The sequence below is a fragment of the Pleurodeles waltl genome, chromosome 7, assembly GCF_031143425.1.
Source record: "Pleurodeles waltl isolate 20211129_DDA chromosome 7, aPleWal1.hap1.20221129, whole genome shotgun sequence".
In the NCBI taxonomy this organism is placed as follows: Eukaryota; Metazoa; Chordata; class Amphibia; order Caudata; family Salamandridae; genus Pleurodeles; species Pleurodeles waltl.
Window position 1 is genome coordinate 1204454614 of NC_090446.1, and position 21920 is coordinate 1204476533.

The window sequence follows — 21920 nt, forward strand, 5'->3', positions numbered from 1 at the left end:
TGCGCAGCTACCAATATGAAATGGCCAGATGCATTGCCCTTAGTGTTGATGTCAATGAGAAACACACCTGACAAGAAGACAGGACTATCTCCCCATGAGATAATCATGGGCAGAGCTATGAGGTTACCCGCAGTACCTTCAAATGCTCTTGTGAATATCACAGATGATATGGCGTTGGACTACTGCAAGGGTTTGGCTGACGTGGTCCGCTCTTTTTCGCACCAGGTGGAGGCCAATACATTACCACCAATCAGTGATCCAGGTCACACTCTACAAGCCGGAGACTGGGTGGTTGTGAAGAAGCACGTAAGGAAGTCGTGTTTGGAGCTGCGCTGGAAGGGGCCATATCAAGTAATACTAACAACAACCACTGCTGTGAAGTGTGCAGGAGTCCCAAACTGGATACATGCCAGTCACACAAAGAAGGTAACATGTCCAACTGATGAGGAACTTGAAGTGCCCGAAACAACAGCTCCAGAGAGGGAAGTTTCAGGGCCGGAGAGTATTCAAAGGGAAACTGAGACTGTAGGAGAGCCCACTGAGGATGGCCTAGTCCCTCAAACAGTAAATGAGTTTGAGAGAGGTGACGGTGAGCCTATCTCAGTAGAGGCAGCACGAGAACCGCAACAAGAAGAGGTTCTCCCAGAAGTAGACGGATACGGGTTAGAGCTTGAACCCGTTACAGACCCAGAAGACGAGGGGGGGAGAGCAGAAGGAGATCAAAACACAGAGATACCTCCTGAGCCAATTGCAGGTCCGTCAAGAGAAAACACCATAGCACAAGAGGAGGGTGCTGTTCAGCGTCCTGAAAGGCCAAGCAGGAAGAAAACGCATAAAGGTGATAATTGGCCAGAGAAACAAGCTGCAAGGGAAAAGGTCGTTCCTTGTGAAACAATAGAGGAAGATATTGATACAACCAGAAGGGAGGATCTTAGTGAAGGAGAGTTGCAAAGCGAACGCAGATTGAAAAGAAAGAGTTGCAAACAGGAGGTACGCAGGTCCTGAATGGGCGTATGCAACGACATCTGAATGGCAACAAGAATTATTAGCATTTTGCTTTGATCGAGAAGTACCAGGCCAATACTACGGTACCTGAATTCAAACAAGAAAAGACTGTGTTAAATATAAAAATTGAAATCGAAAACTGAAAAAAGAGACTTATAAATTACCAGATGTGACATATAAAACCTGAATTGACTCTGTAAAACCGATTATAACAAACTGCTAAACCGGATTTGACAAAAGGGTCCTGGGGTGAGTGAAACGCTGTAAATACACGCCAAGAGAGAGAAAGAGAGACTTTGTCTTGACAAGAAAAAAAAAGAGCTCCTCATGTTGATTGTTTGTTTTGAGTTATTCTGCTATCTGATTCTTTACAGATCATGGCTTATACTAGAGGTAGTAGCAAAAAGAGTAAAGTGTGTGGTTGGTTAAGTGTTATATTGGGTATTGTGTGTGCAATAACAATTGTAGGTGTGATTGTGGGAATGCTGTGGTTGGATAAGAAAGTGACTAACAATGCTTCAAAACCTGAGACTGCTACACTAACACCATGGGAGAAGTTCGAGCAGGATACTAAATATTTGCATGAGGGAACTAATTCAAAGGGGGAACTTTCTACTAATGTCTTCTATCGCCTATTGAATGAGTATGTTGATACTATGGATGCGAGGAACTGTTATAGGTGCACAAAGATTCCTTCATCAGTACAAGAAGGGGTCACCTACCATAGTCTTCCATTAACATACGGGATAAGTTGTAGTTTGCTACTAACAAGATTCTATGGCCAGGAACATGTGCAATATTTTTATTCAAATCTAGACGTAGTGTTTTCTTTTGTGCCACTAACACCATGGGAGAAGTTCGAGCAGGATACTAAATATTTGCATGAGGGAACTAATTCAAAGGGGGAACTTTCTACTAATGTCTTCTATCGCCTATTGAATGAGTATGTTGATACTATGGATGCGAGGAACTGTTATGTGTGCACAAAGATTCCTTCATCAGTACAAGAAGGGGTCACCTACCATAGTCTTCCATTAAAATACAGGATAAGTTGTAGTTTGCTACTAACAAGATTCTATGACCAGGAACATGTGCAATATTTTTATTCAAATCTAGACGTAGTGTTTTCTTTTGTGCCTGTGATTGAGTTTCTGAACAATTTAGCTAAAGAGCATAGTATAAAATTGGTTAGAGGTTTCTTTGAGCCAACAGTGACATTTGGGACGGCTTATGCACACCGCAACAATCTGACCTGCTTATTAACACCTGTAGAGAGAAGCTTCTTAGATCACACTGATGATAGAAGCAAAGCACTGAAAGAAAGATTAGAAAAAGGGCTAGAGAAACGCACATATGCAAATGATTATACTTACACCGCAAAAAAGACGCAGGGCAAATTAGCTATAGATGCATTGCATGTAGGTAGGCTTTGTATATATAGGCCGAAATCTGATCAGGACACTTTATTTGTGGGAACGAGTGAATGCAGGCATGTGTTTTTGTTTCAGAGTAAATGGACATTCATGTTAAATGGACAGGATCCAGCGATCCCTGGGACCTATTACATCTGTGGACTCGATGCTTATTACCGTTTCCCTAAGGGATGGTATGGGACATGTTATTTGGGAATAGTTTTCCCAAAGATTTCCCAGATTGATGACTTAAAGAAATTACCTAAAATGTCTGAATTACAACATGCTAGACAAAAACGAGAGACAGCGGCTGCTGTCGTTGGTGACATATTTGGAGCCATAATTCCTTCAGTAGGGGTTATTTTAAACTCCATAAAGATTTGAAAGTTGTCTACTATTGTGGATAACATGCTGACAAATTTCACAGGGGCTATACTCCTGATGGATACTGAACTTGCTGCGGAAAGAGCTATGATTCTTCAAAATCGGCTTGCTTTAGAAATTCTTTTAGCAAAGAGCGGCGGAGTCTGTAAGATGCTTAACGAGCGTCATTGTTGCTCATTTATTCCGGATAATAGTAGAAAGATTAGAGGTATGCTTACTAACCTAACAAGAGATAGTGCAGACTTGAAAGATTTGAAGGAACCTGGAGTTTGGGAGAAAGTTGGAAAAGGAATTACCAGAGTAGGGAGCTGGTTCAGCAATATTTGGAATGGGGTGCTTGCAAAAATATTAGGGGGTCTATTAATTGTTCTGGTCTGTTTATTGGGTTTATGGGGAGCATGCAAAATTAATGAGAGAGTTAGAAGAAATTGGACCAAAAGAAATAGAAGAAACAAAGAAAATGAAAGGGAGAAAATGTTTAATGAAATTTGGGAGAGTTCACACAAAGGACAAGGTGTTGAAATGCACATTATGCGCAAAGTGAAAAATTAAAAGTGAAAGGTCAAAAGAGAAAGGTTTGTGTGATGACGAACGTCATCAGAGGAGGGACTGAGAGGGCGTAGCTTATAAAATTTATATTAACATGAAATGTTTATGAACTAATGAGTGACAATGCCGCATAGAAATTGTACTAGTATATTTTGCTAAATTGTGCACTTGAAATGTGACCACAGGGAGTGGCCGCCAATGTATACGGGGACTAATGAAAATGACTAATGCCTATGAATATTTGTATTAAAGAATGGTTTTATACTAATTATTAATGATTATGTTATTAAAGTTATGCTAAATAAATCTTGTAGGCCTTAGTTAGCATGAGTCGAGGCGTAGCTGCCTGGCTCTCATATTAAATGTGTTCTCTAAACGTGCAGTGTGCTGACTCGCAAAAGTACATGAACTCTTGTTTTCTTCAAACTAGAAGCTGAATGTAACTATAGTGGATCCGTTCTCATGAAATTCATATTGCTTGTAGAAATGGTTTAGCCAAAATGCAACAGTGTAGATTAATATAATGTACAAGGTCGTTTAAACCGGTGAAGACATTGGAGCTACTGACCAAAAGATGTGCAAAGAATTACAGAAGGATGAAATCATACCGGACGTGCTACCTCTGAAGACGTCAATCATGTGGACCAATAAAACGCTTGTGAACTGTTGTGGGGTGACAAATTAGATGAGCTAATTCAAAGTTAATTGGGTAGAGATAGTGGGGTGCAACCCCTTAGCCAATTAGATTTTAGGGGAATGTACAATGAAAAAGGGATAAAAATCCATGACACGGGGAGCCGAGAGAGAGGTGTTAGGGAATACTATTGATTTTATCCAGAAACTCTGTCACTCTGTTTGGTGACTTATATGGTTTTAATTAAACCATCCTTTCTTAGATTGCCCATTTTACACTTTACCTCCTTATGAGGGAAGTGGCCTTTTATGCCCCGGAGCTGAATTTTTGACTGATGGTGAATCAACTGATGTCCTGAAGACGAAGACTGAACCTGAGTGCTGACCCAAACCTTGGAGGGTAACTATGACAATGAAATTGTGATTTGTCTGTTTGCTTTTCCTTTCTAGGTACCAACTGCTTACTTTTGACAGAGACCATAGCTAGATGTTTTCCAAATTGGTGTTCAAAATTGTTTTGCATGAAGCCCAACATGCCAATGCTAATCAGTGGTTAGGACAGGTGTTCACTAAACTGACGCAAATAGACAAACGACTGAATCTAAGCTTTGTTGAACCAACGCGTTAATGATACTCTGCTAAAGTTGATCTATGGTCACGCCGTGTTATGTTTTGATGTTTATGATTCTTGCCTTAATGAAATCTTATCAGAGTTGCCATATTGTGACTATGCTATTTTTTTTCTTGGTTTTGAGATTAACACACTTGCTCTTAGAATTGTAATTAATAGGGAATAAAACTCATAAAATTCTACTAAACTGGTGTGGTTATTCATGACTGCCAGGTCATGGTGGTGTCTTGAATTGATTGATGTCTTTGACTAAAGTGAAATGCATTGTTGTAATAAATATTGATGATATTATTGATGTATTGATTGACATATTGATTAGCTATCTCGTCCTAAGGTGTCTCTCAACTGGGTCAAAAGATTAATTGGCCTAAAACGAGTCCTGATGTGTTATAAATTATCATAAAGGGACGCGTTAGCACTACCATCTCAAACATCTCTGAAAATCAAATGTAACTTCTAAAACACTAATTGTCCCTGTCTTTTATTTTCTATATTTGAAACAATACCATCTATGATTTGTAGGCAAGTATCATGGTCTGGCACAAGATCTTCAGGGTTCTTTAAAAGGCTAAATCAGATGAAAGTTGGTCCACGAAGGACAGTGGCACACAAAAATGTTCAGGATAACAACAGATAAGACAAATCATTCTATTATACATCCATATTAGTTAAGTGGGCCCAGTGTAGGCACCCTGAAATCTAGCATGGCTCTGGATCTTGTGGAGCATTGCTAAAGTTCCTTCTACTAGGAATTCCAAACATATAACCGAATTAAATGATTGTGGCTTAAAAACCACTGATAAATTATCCACCATCAACAGATATATATGACAGTACATGATGCTTCATTTGCTGAATGTGGCATCATGATCCGTTGACAAACATAGAATAAAAAAGGGGAACCTGCATGAATAACTAGAACAACAAACTGATTTCTGAAGCACCCAAGATTCATAGCTAACCTAACATTCACAAGCCATTATAAAGTTTGCATAGATTGCCAAACCTTCATGCCATCTGAAAGATGCACCAAATTTAGGGAGGATTAAGAAGAGCAGAACTAATGCTAATTTACAGGCTAGTTGTGTAGTGACACAAAAAGGTTACACTGCACTGGTCTGGTCATCCTCATCTCCAAGGTTTCTACATTTGACTAAAGTATACAATGCCCACATCATCCTCTACATTAAGAACCAACTTTTTAAAGTTGATGGAAAAAATATTACTCCAGGGGAAGTTTTTTCACTGACAGCTATCATGTGAAGAAGAACATAAAGAAATAAAGCTCACCTCAGCAACATAATTTTATGAATGTGGTGCACTGAGAGTGAATCATGTTCATATTGAAAGCTTGCAATCAGCCTTAGGTAGCTGGAACTTGCACTTCCCACTGTTAATAATTGTTGTAAAACCCCAGCCCTAGTGTAACTGGGAAAACGGTTGCCATGTAAAAGAGTTTTGAAGCAAGGACAAACATGGAAACATAAGAGAACTTTCAGCCACAGAAAATACTGAATGTAAGAATAGTATTTTTTGGTGCACATCCACTCAAAGGTATCTTGGAGCAAGGACTGCTGATTCGGTTACAAGAAGTGCCAGCGAAAATGATAAAAAGATGAGTCTTTAAGTCTTTATGAAAGAAGATGTGACGGCTGCACAGTAGTTGTGGCAGTGGCATGCAATTCCAAAGCCTAGGGGCCAGCACAGTAGAAGCTCTACCTCCCATAAAAGTCAGCTTAAAGCGATGTAACCAATGCTGTGAGGCCGGATAGTGACCAGAGAGGGAATTAGTGTATCATGAAATACAAGTTTGAATAGAAGGGGCACTAGTTCAGTGAAAAGCCTGATGAACCAGGCAACATGTTTTTAATTTAATTATCCGCTCCGTGGGAAGCCAGTGCAGTTTTCAACTGGCTTCAGACAATTGTTCAAATCGTTGCACCCCAACAAACAATTTCACTTTCGTGTTCTGATGCAGCTGTGATCTGGCCAAGGTCGTGGTCTGGCACTACAGATAACAGCTGTTTGGGACAGTTGAGTCTAGAAAGGATAGCGACACCTAGCAATGAAGCTCTCATCTGCTGTGGGATGAGTGTAAAGGCCTTTCTCAGGTGTCTTAACTGGAAAAATCATACATAGTCCACTGACCTGACAGAGGTTGTTTATAGCAAATCCCTGTCAAAACTTGAGACTGTGGGAACTGGGCACTGGGGGAGCTTAAACTGATGCTCCACAGATGGTCAGGGCACAAATTCAGTTCTCAGCAATACCTGCATTAATTTTTAGCATGTTGGTGTCTGGAAGGATAGGAGACATAATGGTTTACATATGAGCAAGATGTCATCAGCACTGGGTACACAGTCCAAGCTGAAGGATCTGATCGTGTTAGTCAGAAGTCTCATGTATATTTTGATTAAAATGGGTGATTGCGAGGATCCCTGGCACATGACCAGGGTGAATCTGGACCTTAAAGCTGGAAAGGACAAGCAATTTAATGCATCTAGATAAGAATTAACAGAATCAGGAAAACACAGTGCTGCAGAATCCATCTGCTGCAAATCGGTCAAGAAAGATTAAAAAGCTGACAGTATTAACAAGCATCTTCAATGCAACGGGTCTCGCATTTGCTCGAGTTAAAGCTTTTAGCGTTGTACAGAAGAAAAAAAACGCAGCGCGATCGCACTATGTAAAATGCAGCGCGATCGCGCTGTGTGGAGAATAAACAGATAAAGTAGTCCGGACCCCAGGCTGAAAACATCGAGCCTGGCATGTTTTTAGTAGTTTAGTGGTGCTGTGTGGTTGGGCTAAACACCGGAAAAGGCATGACATATGCATGCCTTTCACAAATGAAAGCAAGCAGATTTTAAAAGGCAAGCTCACGAACCAATGTAAGTGACTGACGTGACATGGGCGTGGTTTGAAGCCCAACGAGAGATTACAGAATGGACGGAGCGCTTTGCGCTCGTCCATAAAAATGGCGAAGAAATCCAGCAAAATATGCCCAGCACGATGCCCAGCATCCCCCATATCATCCTCAACCTATCTAGAACCCTGACCAGAGCAATTTTCCTAACCATACCTGGAGGAATCTGATTTGGGCTGCAACTAGCAATTTATCACTCCCAGGGTGGGTGGACTGCTATTAAGCCAGGTAATTCTCCCCTACTTTAGGTATGGCTAGTAGGAGGAAGATTGGTCTACTGTTTCCCTTCAGCCCAGGGACCATACAGAAGTTTGACAACACTCTTCATCCTGCACCTAGGAACAAGGCCTGTTTAAAATAAGATGTTGAGAACTGAAGGTGGGGAAGCAATATCTGCAGGGGCCATGGAATGCAGCACCTCTACCTGGCGTATGCAAACAACAGAACTTGGTTTAATGGAGGGTAGCAGCTAGATACTTTGATACACTTGTACTGAGGGAATAGTTTCCAATAAGAGCTCCACGTGAGAGTGAGCTATGGATTCTAAACCTGTTCCATATAACAATGTTTGCTTCTGATGTTCGATTAAGGACAGATTGATAGACACTGTGACGTAGCCCAGTAGGGGGTCTTGCTGCACATCTGGAGCGGACATTAACGTTAAGTCAGGGAATCCAGTCTCTGGTGCTGCCATACAAAGCCCCTTATCAAACGACTCACTTCCAGAACACAAAACGTGACTAAGCTTTAGAAATTTTTTTGAAGCTTCACCCCCAGTGCATTGAAAATACATCACCAGCACTCAATTAAGATTCAAGAAATGTAGGTTATTATGTGTTGTGATATAGCCAGGCACCAGACTAGCTCCATAACAAAACAAAATATCATTCCCCAAGTCACACTTTGCACTCCACTAACAGTGTCTTGTAATTTTAAACAAAAGTACCACAAGAAAGACATTTATTAACTTTCGGAAAACTATACGTCATCATTAGGAAACGTTTAATGAACTTAATTTCTGTGTCTGGAGTATTATACAGAACTTTTACATTTAAAACAGTAACAATTACGTACAACTCATATTGTCTTCAGTTTACATTGCACAGCTCTATTTGGTAGCTTAAACATACTTATTTTAGGCCACCAATCACTATCAGATTAATTTACTTCACTAGATAATCTTATTTCTGAAAGTTTTCCTAACATAAAAATAATTTACATTTGCAGCATCAAAGGAGCCTAAAACATGAGCTGGACAACTGTAGCTCACCGTCCTGAGCAACAAGGCCTTTATACCTTTCTCAAACAACTACATGTAGGTTGCTGAATGCAGGAAGGTGGCTGCACGTATTTTTTATTTTCACATAAAAGACACCCTTCCACCGCCTTCCAAAAGAGAAGCCGCAGGACATTTGAATATCAAGTTCCAAGACAATTGAAGCAGAAAGAAATGAAGTCCAGCACCGATGTGGGGAGGCCTCCTGAAAACTAGCTCCAAGATTTTTAATTCAGGCCAATCTTAGACTTATTCCAGCTCTTTTGGGCCAATGGAGAGACAACAGTTTTAGTCTAACATAAAGGGCAAGTAACTTTCTGACATACCACCCTCCATGCATGGTACTGCTGTATCCTAGGGACACGGAAAAGCACTGCTGGTCTTCCACCTATATAGGTACTTTAGACTGGAAGGGTGGACACCACAGGGCACTTCTCTCTTCTCCTCGTATTTCTCTAACATAGCATAATGAACTACAGCAAGTCACAACTTCTGTTGTCTGTTCTGCTCCAGACAAATTTGCCTGCACTTATTTGTATGATAGATGAAATGCCAACGTGCTCCATATAAAAAAGCATGGTTACGTGGCACACTCCCCTGCGAGAGAAGCTAGCCAGTAACTTGCAGAGTTGTAACTGCTGAGGCAAAGTTCAACAAGGATCTTCTCTGGGTCTGGCTGTGCATCTCTTACGAATGGGATTCCCATTCCTTAGTGATACTACTGTACAAACTCCAGATGCCTGTAGTCCTGTTCTATAGTCAAACGATCACACAACTTTCATTCCAAACTTTAAAGTGTTTCTGTCACTGACTGATTCATATCGAAGATCCTGTGTCATATGGAAATTAATGATGAATTCGCACCATTCACACAGCTGGACATGCCAGAAGAGTTCTTCTAGCCAAGAGTGTTTGAAAAGCTCTTGTCACTCTCTGATAAAACGAAGTTGCACCGACAGATGGATACTAATTAGAACTAATTCCGCTGCAACTCGGTGCATCGTCCCTTGAATAGTTATTATTGGCAAGGGTGGCAATGTGTCTCCTGCAGGCGCACCATGGAGCCCGAAGGGCGCCTCTTTCTGTTAGTAAGTCAACACTAAGAGTTGAAAGGGTGCTCCGCATAATTTACATTTCAGTGAACAAGCCCGGTCGTCCCCTTCCAAGTGTTGTACACCAGGTTTAAAAAAAATATGCTTTACATTCCAACTTATTTTCATATACTCTATGTCATGTCAATTGCGCTCTTCCATATGTCCAAAGCAATCCAAGATGCAGTTTTCAACTATAGAAGAACCGTCAGGCAATCACCTGTTATTCAACCGTAATGCTGTATCCACTACAACACGCATCCGTGTGCCTAGAAAACATGAACATTCCAAAGACAAGAACAGCAAGACCACAAGCACAGTGAAAACACGATACCACACTTACAATTAAGAAGATGTGTCTGCAGTTAAATAAAGTTACCTCTAAAGTCTCCTAATCCTTCAAACGAGGATAGTTTTTTCCCTCTGTAGAACCCTCTTTGTGTAAAAAATGTATACAAACAAACGGATACTTTCATGGAAGCACAATCCCCCATCCTACCCTAACCAGTCAAACATTTCTTATAGCTCTCCTTCACCCTCTGACACAAAGCAGCATTACAAAGGGTCTGAGTTTGGCCTAACAGAACCTTCTAGCTCCAGGCTGATGGCTTGCAAGAGACCAGGTTACTGCTCAACCACAAGCCTCCTGGTCGATTGCCAAACAGGACTTCCCAGCTTCTGATAAATTCTCGCCTGGCTGATGTCCACAGCTCTAAGAAATCATGTGACAATTGGGGATAGTGAGTTTCTAAGTCTGACCTGTCACCGTAGGCCTAAGTCTGAAGGAATTGGAAGCCTGTCCCACAGCCCAGAGGTGGGCATCGGGCCAATGGTTTGACAGGTCCAGGGAGCTCACTGTAATCATACTGGACTTCTGGGTACAAACATGCAGTACTTTAGATCTAATAATCTGAATTTGTCGCCATTCACGTGCTTTCTAAATTCACATAAGCACACACTAACGTGATAAATCCACCGAATCACACACGATTTTAACTGGCCTCCTCTGTTGTTCTAAGACTTCGAAATGGTATAAAAGAAAGCCCATACTCGGAGGACTTTGTTTAAACTGGATACACAGAGAGGCAAACGGAAAATGACTTCAATACTAGTAAAAATCAGCCAGGTTAACTAACCCGCTGGGATCCAGCTTCAGAGAGCACTGACATCTGGGGAGAGGACGAGGATGTGGTGGTTTTAATCATAAACACAGTTTTGCTGCTGCTCTTGAAAAAGGGCAGCAAATTAGTATCTTCCACTATTTTATGGAAGACCACCTCTTGTAAAGTCCAGATGCTTGCCACATGCCTCCTCCCTTTATAAGCAACAAAGGGCCTTTAACAGACTTCAGTGTAAACCACAGCTTTCCTAAACCATGCCCACGTGCTGCTAACCACTGCTGGGTGCCTCTCGCCAGGCATATGAAAGAAGAGTACGCTATGCACTTACCTTGCGATTGAGAAGGCGGAAGTGTTGAAATGAAATATGCCTTTTACTAGCCAGGCTGCACATGCGAAGGAGCCTGCATGGTGCCTGCTGGAACATGGCCGCACTCTCAAGGTGCCCAACACATAATCGAACCCAACCTGCAGAGGGAGAGAAAACCAAGAACATCTGTGTTACTAGAGGCACTGCGCTACACGTTCACTGCTGATTGCAGAAAAAAATGCTACTGCACCAAATGAAGGTCCAATTATTTTAGTGTAACTTTATATACGATAGGGAATAAAAATGATACATTCAAGTTCACAGATTGTTAAGAGCCATTTGCTGTAGTGTGCTGTACAAACAGCCCAATACGCAGTCCATGAAATATGTACAAAATAAAATAAAAACAAAAGTGTAGGAAGCTGGCTCTGAATATACTATATCAAAATGAGGTGTAGTGTGCAGAGTCCTGGGGTTCCCCAGAGGCTTGGCAGAGGCTAACGTAGATAATGTTAATGCTCTCTTTTGTCGTAGTGTGGTCGAGCAGTTAGGCTGATCAGAGGGCAGTGCAAAGCATTTTTGTACACACAGTCAAGAAATGAGGCACACACTCAATGAATAACTCCAAGCCAATTGTTATTATATAACACAAATATATTTTGTTACTATATTACTAGAACTAGAAAAACTTTGTTGCAGGAACGTACAGTTGTCAATAGGTGTCAAACATATGTATCAGATTTACTTTGTTTGTTTTTAGCACATAAAGAAGTTACAAGTAGCAATTTTCTATGTTAACAGTTGACAATTTTCCATAGGAGTCAGTTGAGTCCTGGGGGGCATGGGTGGGGGGTGTTAGCATACAAAACAGGTAAGCACAAGACTTACAATTTGAGTCTTCAGGATTTAGGATGTCAACTGGTCAAAGTTAAGGCTGACCCCAAAAGTGCACCACCAGCAACAGGAGGCCAGCTGGGTGCAGAGGTCAAAGTTGGCATCGGGTTTACAATGGAATCCTATGAGGACTGGGGGTGCTTGGTAGAAAGCAGATTGCAGGTAAGTATCTGCAGTTCCAGGACACAGGCCTGGGAGGTTTAGATCAGCACCAGGAGAGCCACAGGATCACACCAAACAAACACGCTTAGCGGCACAGGGGCAGCCGGGTGCAAACACAGAGCTGGGAGCCCCAAGGGTCAAAAAAGATGCTGCAAGCTGGGTCCACAGGGTCAGTTCTGGGAAACCAAAGGCTGGACAGGTAGGAGAGGCACCTTCTAGACATTGCTGGACCGTCATACGGGTTCCCCAAGGACAGGGGGCTGCGGGTGGAGGGGTCTCCTTGGGCATCAGGTAGCTTCATCGGATTCAGTCGCAGTCACGGGGAGCCTCTGGATTCAGGCTACAGGTGTCATTGTGTAGGCCTGGAAGGGTCAACCCAGGGTGGACTAGAGGTCGGAATTGTCTGGGGACCTTCTCTGGACCGGTGGGCAACCTGGCCTCGGGCCATGGGCATAGGGTGCAGAGTGGGCAGTACTTGCGGATCCAGGGCAGTTCTGGAGTCCTTTTGGCGATTTCTTTTGGACAAAACCGCTGTCCTCAGAAGATCTTGGTCCTCTGCTGGGCAGGCAGTCCTCTGGGGGTTTGGAGAGGTCGCTGGCCCTGCAGGATGCATCGCCTTCTTGGAGCAGAGGGTTTTGAAGCTGCAGACAGGCCGGTAGGACTGGGGCCAAGTCAGCTGTCGTCTGGAGTCTTCACTGCTGGGGTTGGCTTAGCAGTCCTTCTTTCTTCTTGTTTTTTCTTCTTGAGGTTGCCAGGAATTTGGAGTAAGGTTCAGGGGAGCCCATAAATACTAGATTTAGGGGAGTTACAGGGGTTAGAGGGCGATAGCCAATGGCTACAGTCCCTGAGGATGGCTACACCCTTCCTGTGCCCACTTCCTTTGAGGAGGAAGGCACATTCCTAACCCTATTGGTCCCTATCCTCCAAAACAAGAAGGAGGATTCCGCAAGGAGGGGGTCACTTCAGCTCTGGACACCTTAGGGGTGGTCCCAGCTGAAGTGGTCACTCCTCCTTGTTTTCCCAAATTATTCCACTGGGCTTGCTGTCAAAAGTGGGGCTTGGTCTGGGGGAGGGGGGTGTGTGTGCAGACATTCCACTAGCTGGAATGCCCTAGGGCACTGTAACAGGAGGCCTGAGCCTTTGAGGCTCACCACCAAGCGTTACAGTACTTGAAGTGGGGAGGTGTGAAGCACCACCACCCAGAGCAAGCTTTGTTTGTGACCCCAGAAAGCACAAAGGCTCTTACCCCATGGTGTCAGAAACTTGTCTGTTAGTGGCAGGCTGGCTCAAACCAGTCAATCCTGCACTAAAGGGTTCGGTAAAATACAGGGAGCATCTCTAAGATGCCCTCTGGGTGCATTTTACAATAAATCCAATGGGTTTATTGTGCTGAGAAGTTTGATACCAAACAGCCCAATCTTCAGTGAAGCCATCATGGAGCTGTGGAGTTTGTAATGACAAACTCCCAGCCCATGAACTCAGCATGGCTACAATGCACTTACAATGTCTAAAAACAGAATTAGAAACTGTAGGGGCATATTGCTCATGCAGCTATGCCCTCACCTGTGGTATAGTGAACCCTCTCTTAGGGCTGTAAGGCCTGCTAGAGGGGTGGCTTACCTATGCCACAGGGAGTGGTTTGTGGTCATGACACCCTGAGAGGGTTGCCATGTCGACTTTACCTTTTTCTCCCCACCAGCACACACAATCTGCAAGGGCAGTGTGCATGTGTTTGGTGGGGGCCCCCTTAGGGTGGCAAAATACATGCTGCAGCCCTTAGGGACCCTCCCTGGTCACAGAGCTCGTGGAACCACCGGCACTTTTTACAAGGTACTTAACTGTGTGCCAGGGGTGTGCCAATTGTGGAATCAATGGTACAGTTTAGGGAAATAACACTGATGCTGGGACCTCATTAGCAGGATCTCATAAAACACTCAGTCAAGTTAGTATCACATTTCAGGCAAAAAGTGTGTGTGTGGGGGGTACTGCAAACAAGGGGCCAGTTTCCTACAATAATTACAAAGTTTAATGTATCTCTATTTTTTTTGGCATACATACTCTGGTGAAACTGGGTGAGATATGTGCTGCACTGCACCAAAGTACCCCGCATTACCGGGGATGGAAGCTTCTATTTCAACAACTATGAAGCAGGTTCCACACTTCTGCCAACTTCTTGCTTTAGCTAGCACAGGAGTTAAACTTCCTACCAACTAATCATGATTGTGCTCAACACAAGCCTGAGTACCAGCACTCGCTACAAAGTTTTAAAAGGAATCAGGCGCTTAGTGTCTAGTTCCAAAAACGTTCATGTGACTCCAGTTCTCAAGCACAGCTTTATTTATTTCTCCTTCTGTATCCTACAGCTCTTTTTCCCACCCTCCCCTCTTTCATGCCTCCTTTCATCAGTTTAAAGAATCATTCCTGGAAAACATTCTCATGACTTCCCATAGTCCCCTTTAATTGTTATCTCATTTCTGAGCCTCTTTACTTCTCCATCTCCTGGAACAACGGTCCATCATCGAGTGCCCATATTCCTGTAAACCTTCTCCTCACTCCCACAATTCACAATCACATTTCATACAGTGCACTGTACTGAGACTGTCCTCTTGGGATTTCCAGTGATTTTCATATTTCCAGTCACAATTAACTTTTTCGCTTTATCTTACTTGATCTTCCTGGAGCTTTCTACATTTCAGATCATCATATGTTTCTTTCCACACTCTTCTTTCTCATTAGGTATTTTAGGAATGGTGCTTCCTCGGTTTTCTCTCTTTATATTAATTATCCTTATGGAAGATTACCCTAGGGCTATTAGTATGGTCCTATGCTTTTGAATGTTGTTGGCTGTCATGCATGTCAATAGTAAAAAAGACTTAATTTAAAGAAGAAAAAAAATGTATCCCTATCACACAGTCAAAAAGGAACCCTTCCCCTCCTAATATGGTCAAATAAAACATGACTCTCAAAGAGTTGTGGTGAAAAGTAATTTATAAAAGACTATCATAAAGAGCACCTAATATCATTTCAGGGTTACAGCTATTCTGTGGTGACTGAGCTTTCTTCTTGGATTCAAGAACTCATTTATGTATATGCAACATACTCCACTGTCTTCAACCAAGCAGAAAAGGTGAATCCCAAATGTTTACACAAAAAATAGCAACCATATACAAAAGACCTTCACAATCAAGTATTGACAGCATATCAAATTTCTAATGGTACTTACAGACACAATTATCCAGAGGCATTCCTTCCCATTTACTGGAATTCTGCGTCTGTTATGGAACTGAAAGACTGTGGGGAGCTAAGGGCTCGTGTAAATCTTAGAGGTGTATAGAGGAGGGAATGAGATAGATAACCTATACATCTAAAATGAAGCCTTAAAGAAACAAGAAAGCTGGAATATTAAAACAAGAATAAATACCTCTCGTCTTTGGGATCTACTGGTTTTGTCAATGTTTTTTAGCTATGTTGTACAGTATTCCTCCATGCTGTGCAGCACAACTAAAAATTAAAAAAAAAGCCCATTTTGTAAGCATGTGCATCACATAAGCACATTGCGCATAGGCAAATAAGACAGAAAAGGCACAAAAGCATTTTTTGCTGGAAAGCGGACAGGGGAAAAAATAAAGGTGTGCAGAAGCAGCATCTGGGACAAGGCAGGTGGGTGAAACAATGTGGTCGGGGGCATGGAAGCTACATTGGGACCCGGTGGATGGTGAAGCAACACAGAGGTATGAACGCACCATAAAGAGCATGGGGGACCAAATGGGCGATCAATTTGGGGTTTGGAGGGTGTGGAGAAAAGCAAACAGGTGAATGAGACCATTTGGAGCTGGGAGTAGGTAGAAGCCCATGGGTGAGAAAGCAACACGGGTGGGGGAGCACACAAAGGGAGGGCAAAGAGAATCACAAGGACGAGAGAAAGCAGCGTGGAAAGGGGAAGTTAGGTGCATTAGGGAGACAGCTGGAAGGAACACGCACTACCCTAGAAAGCTCAAACAAAAAGAAAAAAGTAGCGCCTGAAAGAGTAAGCGATAGGGGAACGTCCAAACAGCCAAAGATGGCTTTTGAGCCTTCTTGAGCTCTCACGGAGACCCTACAATCCTTTTTAATCTGTAGCGATCCCCTCACAAAAATCACCAGAATTTAATCTTCCAGACTCTCCCTTCGCACCGGCAACTGCATCTGGACGTCAGAACCCAAATGAAGAAAAATGCCTACGCCTCAGAGGAGCGAAGCAGATGACATAGTTTGGCGTAGATTGGGACTACTTCAAAAACGGAATCGTCAGGCGACCTGGAAGTTTCAACTTAGAGTTCTGACTTTGACAACTAGAATAACGAGGTTCCCAAAAGTCGGTCTGCAGCACATATTTCTGCATTCACATTACTAGAAGATGGCACAATTTACAAATGATGGCTTACACAGAAAATAAAGGCGAATGGACAAGACAGGATGAGATAATTTATGCCAAGTTTACTCCCAAATACCAACGATCGATGTTCTGACTATTTTTGTTGCTTAAAGAGGGAACGGAACACCTTTGAAATACTGTGGGTGCAGGTCTGAGTTGCAATGATTTGGGCCCGGTTTACTGAAGAAGAAGAAGAACAGAAGTCAAAGGCACGCCTGTTCTGCTGAAGCAAACAGTGCGTGTGAACCTCAGGTGTGACATGTCCATAAAACAATAGTTTATTTGTTGACAGAAACCAATGTCCACCAATAGACAACGTTAAGTTTTTTTTTTTTTTGGGGGGGGGGGAGGGAGAGGAGGATGCCGTCACCAGGTTATTGAACACATGGGACTAATCTGTGAATACGGCTCATGAGAAGTTAAAAAAGAAACCTCTAAAGACCGGTAAATAAGCATTTAGCCTCCAGCTTGAGAACAGACCAAGCTCTATCACTTCTAAGAGTTAACATAGCAACAGCACATTAACATGGTCGTGATGCTAGAGTACTTTACTGACGACCCATGGTCTTAATGAAAGAGTTTACCTAAGCACTGTGTAAAAAAGTTACTCAAACTAGACTGACATGGTGGTAAAATTAGCGTCGTTCTTTCTCCCAGTTCCCTTAATTTGTTAAATTACTTTCCTGTGATAGAGGGGAGGGCTGCATGTGACCTGTGCTGAGCAGGATGGTGGGTAAGGAAAGTTTGGCCTCAAAGGTTTCTGGTTCTCTTGGATTGCTCGGTCAAACAGTTAAAATTTCCAAGATTAAAACTCGACATGGGACAGCGCCATTTTGCCCACTCGGTAAACACAAATGTTTAGTCTATGTTTAATTCATTTTTCCTTAAATAACACTTTTTTAAATATTGCAGAATCGCATTACAGTGAAATGAAAAAATGCTGGTGGTCTCATGTCTAAATGTCCACGAGATATTTAAGAAAATTAAGGTCCTCACTCTCGTGCAGGGACTCATTTGCGTCTCTTGTTGGACGTTTGTTTTGGTGAAGCATTTCCTGTACAAGACAGACTATGTAATCCTCCGAGTTCAAAACCATGAGCAGCACAGGAGGTGTCAGGGGCGCTAAATGTTGGGCAGAAGACTGGTATCAAATATATATATATATATATATATATATATATATATATATATATATATATATACACACACATATATATATATATATATATATATATACTCCTTACATCTAATTGTCGAGAAACAAGCCCATCAAGCAGTCGAATTCTGGCTGGGTAATAATTCATTTTACCAGTTCCTGTTGACTGTGAAATATTTTGGCCTGATCAAGCACCCTGTTGTTCCACCGTGTCTACCAGACACAGAGGAAATATTACCTACAGTGTACTAGGTTATCAGGCTGGTCTAACAATAGTGTTTTCTGAACCATATGAATATAGATAATTTATGGTGGAGATTATTTGATAGTCCATAATTCAATTTCAAGACACCATTTTCTATCACAGTGTTAGCCTGCCAGACCTACTCTATTTTGAAGACCTCAGCTTTCACGTAGTGTTGTCCAGCTAAGGACGCCACCTTCGGCCCACCAGTACATATTTACTTTCCACATGGTGCAGAGCAGGAATAGATAGTTCTGAGTCAGTTCACTCCCACAACTTCCAATCTGCTTCCCCATTTCTGCGTTGTGCTTAGCGTACTTTGCCCTGGTCCTGCGGATCCAGCACAAGGCAGGATGAAGTGGGACCGTACGTTGGACTAACTACAAGTCCCACTTGTTTGGTCTTCCATGAACACGCAGAAAATACACAAATCTGACTAACGTCACCTAAAGCCAAAGTCAGACCCGATTCAACTTGGTATTCTTGGATTTTGGTTGGCTCCTGGACACAGTGTTCCCAGCTTTTGTTCTTTGCATTCTCTATTCAGGGATGTCTTACTTTGTACCTTTTGTGAAATTTTGCAGTACCTTTTGGTTTCTGGTATTTGATGTTTATTAATGTATTTGATGTTTGCCGACAAGGCATTAAAAACTACTAAACCACTACTTAAATTAAATTTCTAAAACCCCAATTCATTATAATAATACGTAGTTGTGCCATGCAACCCATCTGTATATAACTTCAAAACTAATACCCAACAAAGGGTCTAGTTTTTAAAATAGACAGTGCTATTTTCCCAAAATCCACCAGAATGACAACGTCTGCATGCTGCTAAAAAAGACAAGGTGGAAGTACATTTACACTAATAGCTTCTCGACTATTTGCAAGGTAAAAAGAGGAAAAATATTATGCCTACAACTACTAGGGAACAAGAGAGAGAAGCAACAGCATAAAAAGAATGTGTCAAGTCCTGTTGCTAATATGTTAATATCTTCCCACTAGAAGATGTTCTAGGACAGGTGATCCAGGTGTTCTGAGACAATAGCTAAACATTTGCCTAAACTGTGACATAATCTCATATTAGTCCAGAATTGTTTTCATTAATTCCTGTACACTGCGGGCCTGTAAGGCTCAAAAAACTGTAAGTAGCAATAATTTCCTCTCTGTAACGAAGGTAGTGGAAAAAACAATTCAGTGAAGCAGCGTCAATGGGCAATGTTTGCAAAAAGGGCAAGAGGGGATGGCGGCCTTGTCCTGATCGTCGTTCTGCCATTGTATGATGACCGGGCCCTGGCCGGGCCTGACACTCAATATTCACCTTCTAATAAAAGAACCTTTAATGTATCACAGGTAAGGGTGCAGGTACCCAGTATAATCTGTGTCCAATAAATGGGGCAGAAGGCTTCCTCTGCCCACATCCTCTAAATCGCAGTTTGCAGATTTTTCTTTAACCACACATTTTATTACTTTTTTCAAATGATCCACTCAACTACTCCCCATTTTATGACCCACTTTGGCATCCATTTTTTGTAATATGCCAGCCGCCACCTTTGATTTTGATTCTTGTTCATCGATATATGATTTAAAGTTAACTGTATTTAAAAAGAATGCCTAGGTATCTGTACTCTTTTATCACCTTCAATTGCACCCATTGAGCTTCCACTTCTGAAGTCTCTTCTGGGTAGTTTTATTAGCAAAATCCAACACTTTAGTATTAGAAACGCTAATAATCAAACTGTTTAGTGTATAGTATGCCGAAATTGCCTCTTAAGTCCTACAGGAGTAAGATCAGTAAAACTGTGTTGTCCGCATAAAAAAAAGAAATACTCTCTCCTCCCAATTTTGGTAGAAATTAGCAAACCTGCCTTAGTATTGTGGGTACATCTGCAATAGAGATAGAGAAAAGGAGTGGGGCTAAAATACATCCTTGCCTTAAACCATTTGGTGTGCATATTTTCTTTGGAAGTGCTCCATTCCTCCCCAGTTCTATTCTCATCCGTGACCCCTCGTGGACTTGAATTATCAATTTTAGCAATCCAGGCTGTATATTCCAATTAGTTATTTTTTTTCCCAGAGAAGGCTGCAGTTAATGGTGTCAGACGCCTAAGATAAGTGCATATAAGAAACGTAAAGGGTCTATTATCCTCTAAAGACACAGTCCTCGGCCAGAGGTTCAATATTAAGCAACCATCCACCATTGACTACTCATTCCTGAAGTTTCACTGCACTTTTGGAAGCACTGTCTCCTTTACTGTCCATTCTTGCAGTGCTTGTAGAGGGTGTTTAGCGTATAGAACATAACAGCAAATACAATATAACATAACCTGGCTGCACAACGTTCCAGGTGGGTCTATACAGCTAAGGGCTTCTTGTGGGAAACGTAGTGGATTCTTGTTATCGTTTCCTTTGCTCTTCTCCAAGGTGGTCCCATCACCTCTATAGGCCAAACTACTCACTACGTCTCCCAGCCCTTCCTCATGTGGTGCAGCCCAGCTGTTTCCAAGCACACAGAAATAATCTCTAAGCATAATATGTTTTGAAGAAGTGGTCATACACATGGTCATAATTTTTCAAGTGAATCTGACCTGAAAGGTAGTTACCAAAGTTACTGAAAGCCATACCTTGTAAAGTAAACGTTATTATCGGTTTTGCCTGTTTGAGATTATCTATTAACGATTTAGAGACAATGACACTCTTAATCTGAAGGCACCATGGTGCCTTTCAGGTCAGGTAAACCAAAACTTCTGCCAGGTATATTAACAAAATGAAGATATTTTAAAACATACAAGTTATTTCGATTTTCTCTAGAATTTCCGAACGATCTTATAAATCTAAATAGCTCCTTTGAGTGAAATTGACACTGGCAGAACATTACATAAAGATAAAGGTTTTTGTAAGATAGTCATCTTGATTGCATTTGATTTAGCACATACATTTAAGTTAAGGCATTCTCATGTCTGCAAATAAGTGCCAATTTAAGTAAGTACATTCTTCATATCTTTCTTCACCCGAATTATTTGTCTTTGTATTTTAACTAATAAATACTAAACCCGGTTGTTTCCCAGTTTCATCTACCTGCTTCAGAACTACTGTTTTTGACAAGATGATAAAGGCAAAGGTAATAAGGTTAAAATAAAGTAATGGCTAGTTTTGGTTATAACACATTAAGTATGTTTAAAAACCTTAGATGTTCAGAAAAACAGTTAAAGTGCAGTTATGATTAGAAATTTAAAACGACATAACACTAAAATTAACAGGTTATGGTGAGGACCGCCATCTATGACTGGCACAACAGCTATGCAAACCATAACACACACACCAAATGGAATGCTTATGCCCTCATCCTTAATGAAACACATGCAATTACAAACACTGCAGATCATTTTACAGATGGGATGACATATCACACTATCATTGCCACTTTGACGGAACCAGCTATTAATGTAGTACATTGTACTGGTCTGAGTATGTGTTGTTGTTTAATTACATTTAGCTTTGTGGTGTTGTTATTTATTGGCATGAATAATATCAGTCATATCCATTCCATTTGTTGTGTGAGTTATGGTTGCATTGGAAACTCTGCCATCACCATAACTGCAGAGTAGCAATGAAAGGTTTTATGTTTCACTTATAACTTTGGAACTTTTTGACAAATCTACACAAAACTATCATTAAAAAAAGTAAACTTGGCTTATGCTCGTCTTTGCAGGTATCGTGC

At 41.7% G+C, this 21920-nt stretch overlaps 1 protein-coding gene across 1 annotated transcript in view; it reads right to left on the bottom strand.

The window, feature by feature from the left end:
* Positions 1–21920, bottom strand: part of COX10 (cytochrome c oxidase assembly factor heme A:farnesyltransferase COX10) — a 486623-nt gene that overhangs the window by 429412 nt on the left and 35291 nt on the right. The window contains exon 2 of the mRNA XM_069200344.1: positions 11354–11490. Coding sequence (XP_069056445.1) covers positions 11354–11490 — 137 coding nt within the window. The remainder of the gene's footprint in view (positions 1–11353; positions 11491–21920) is intronic.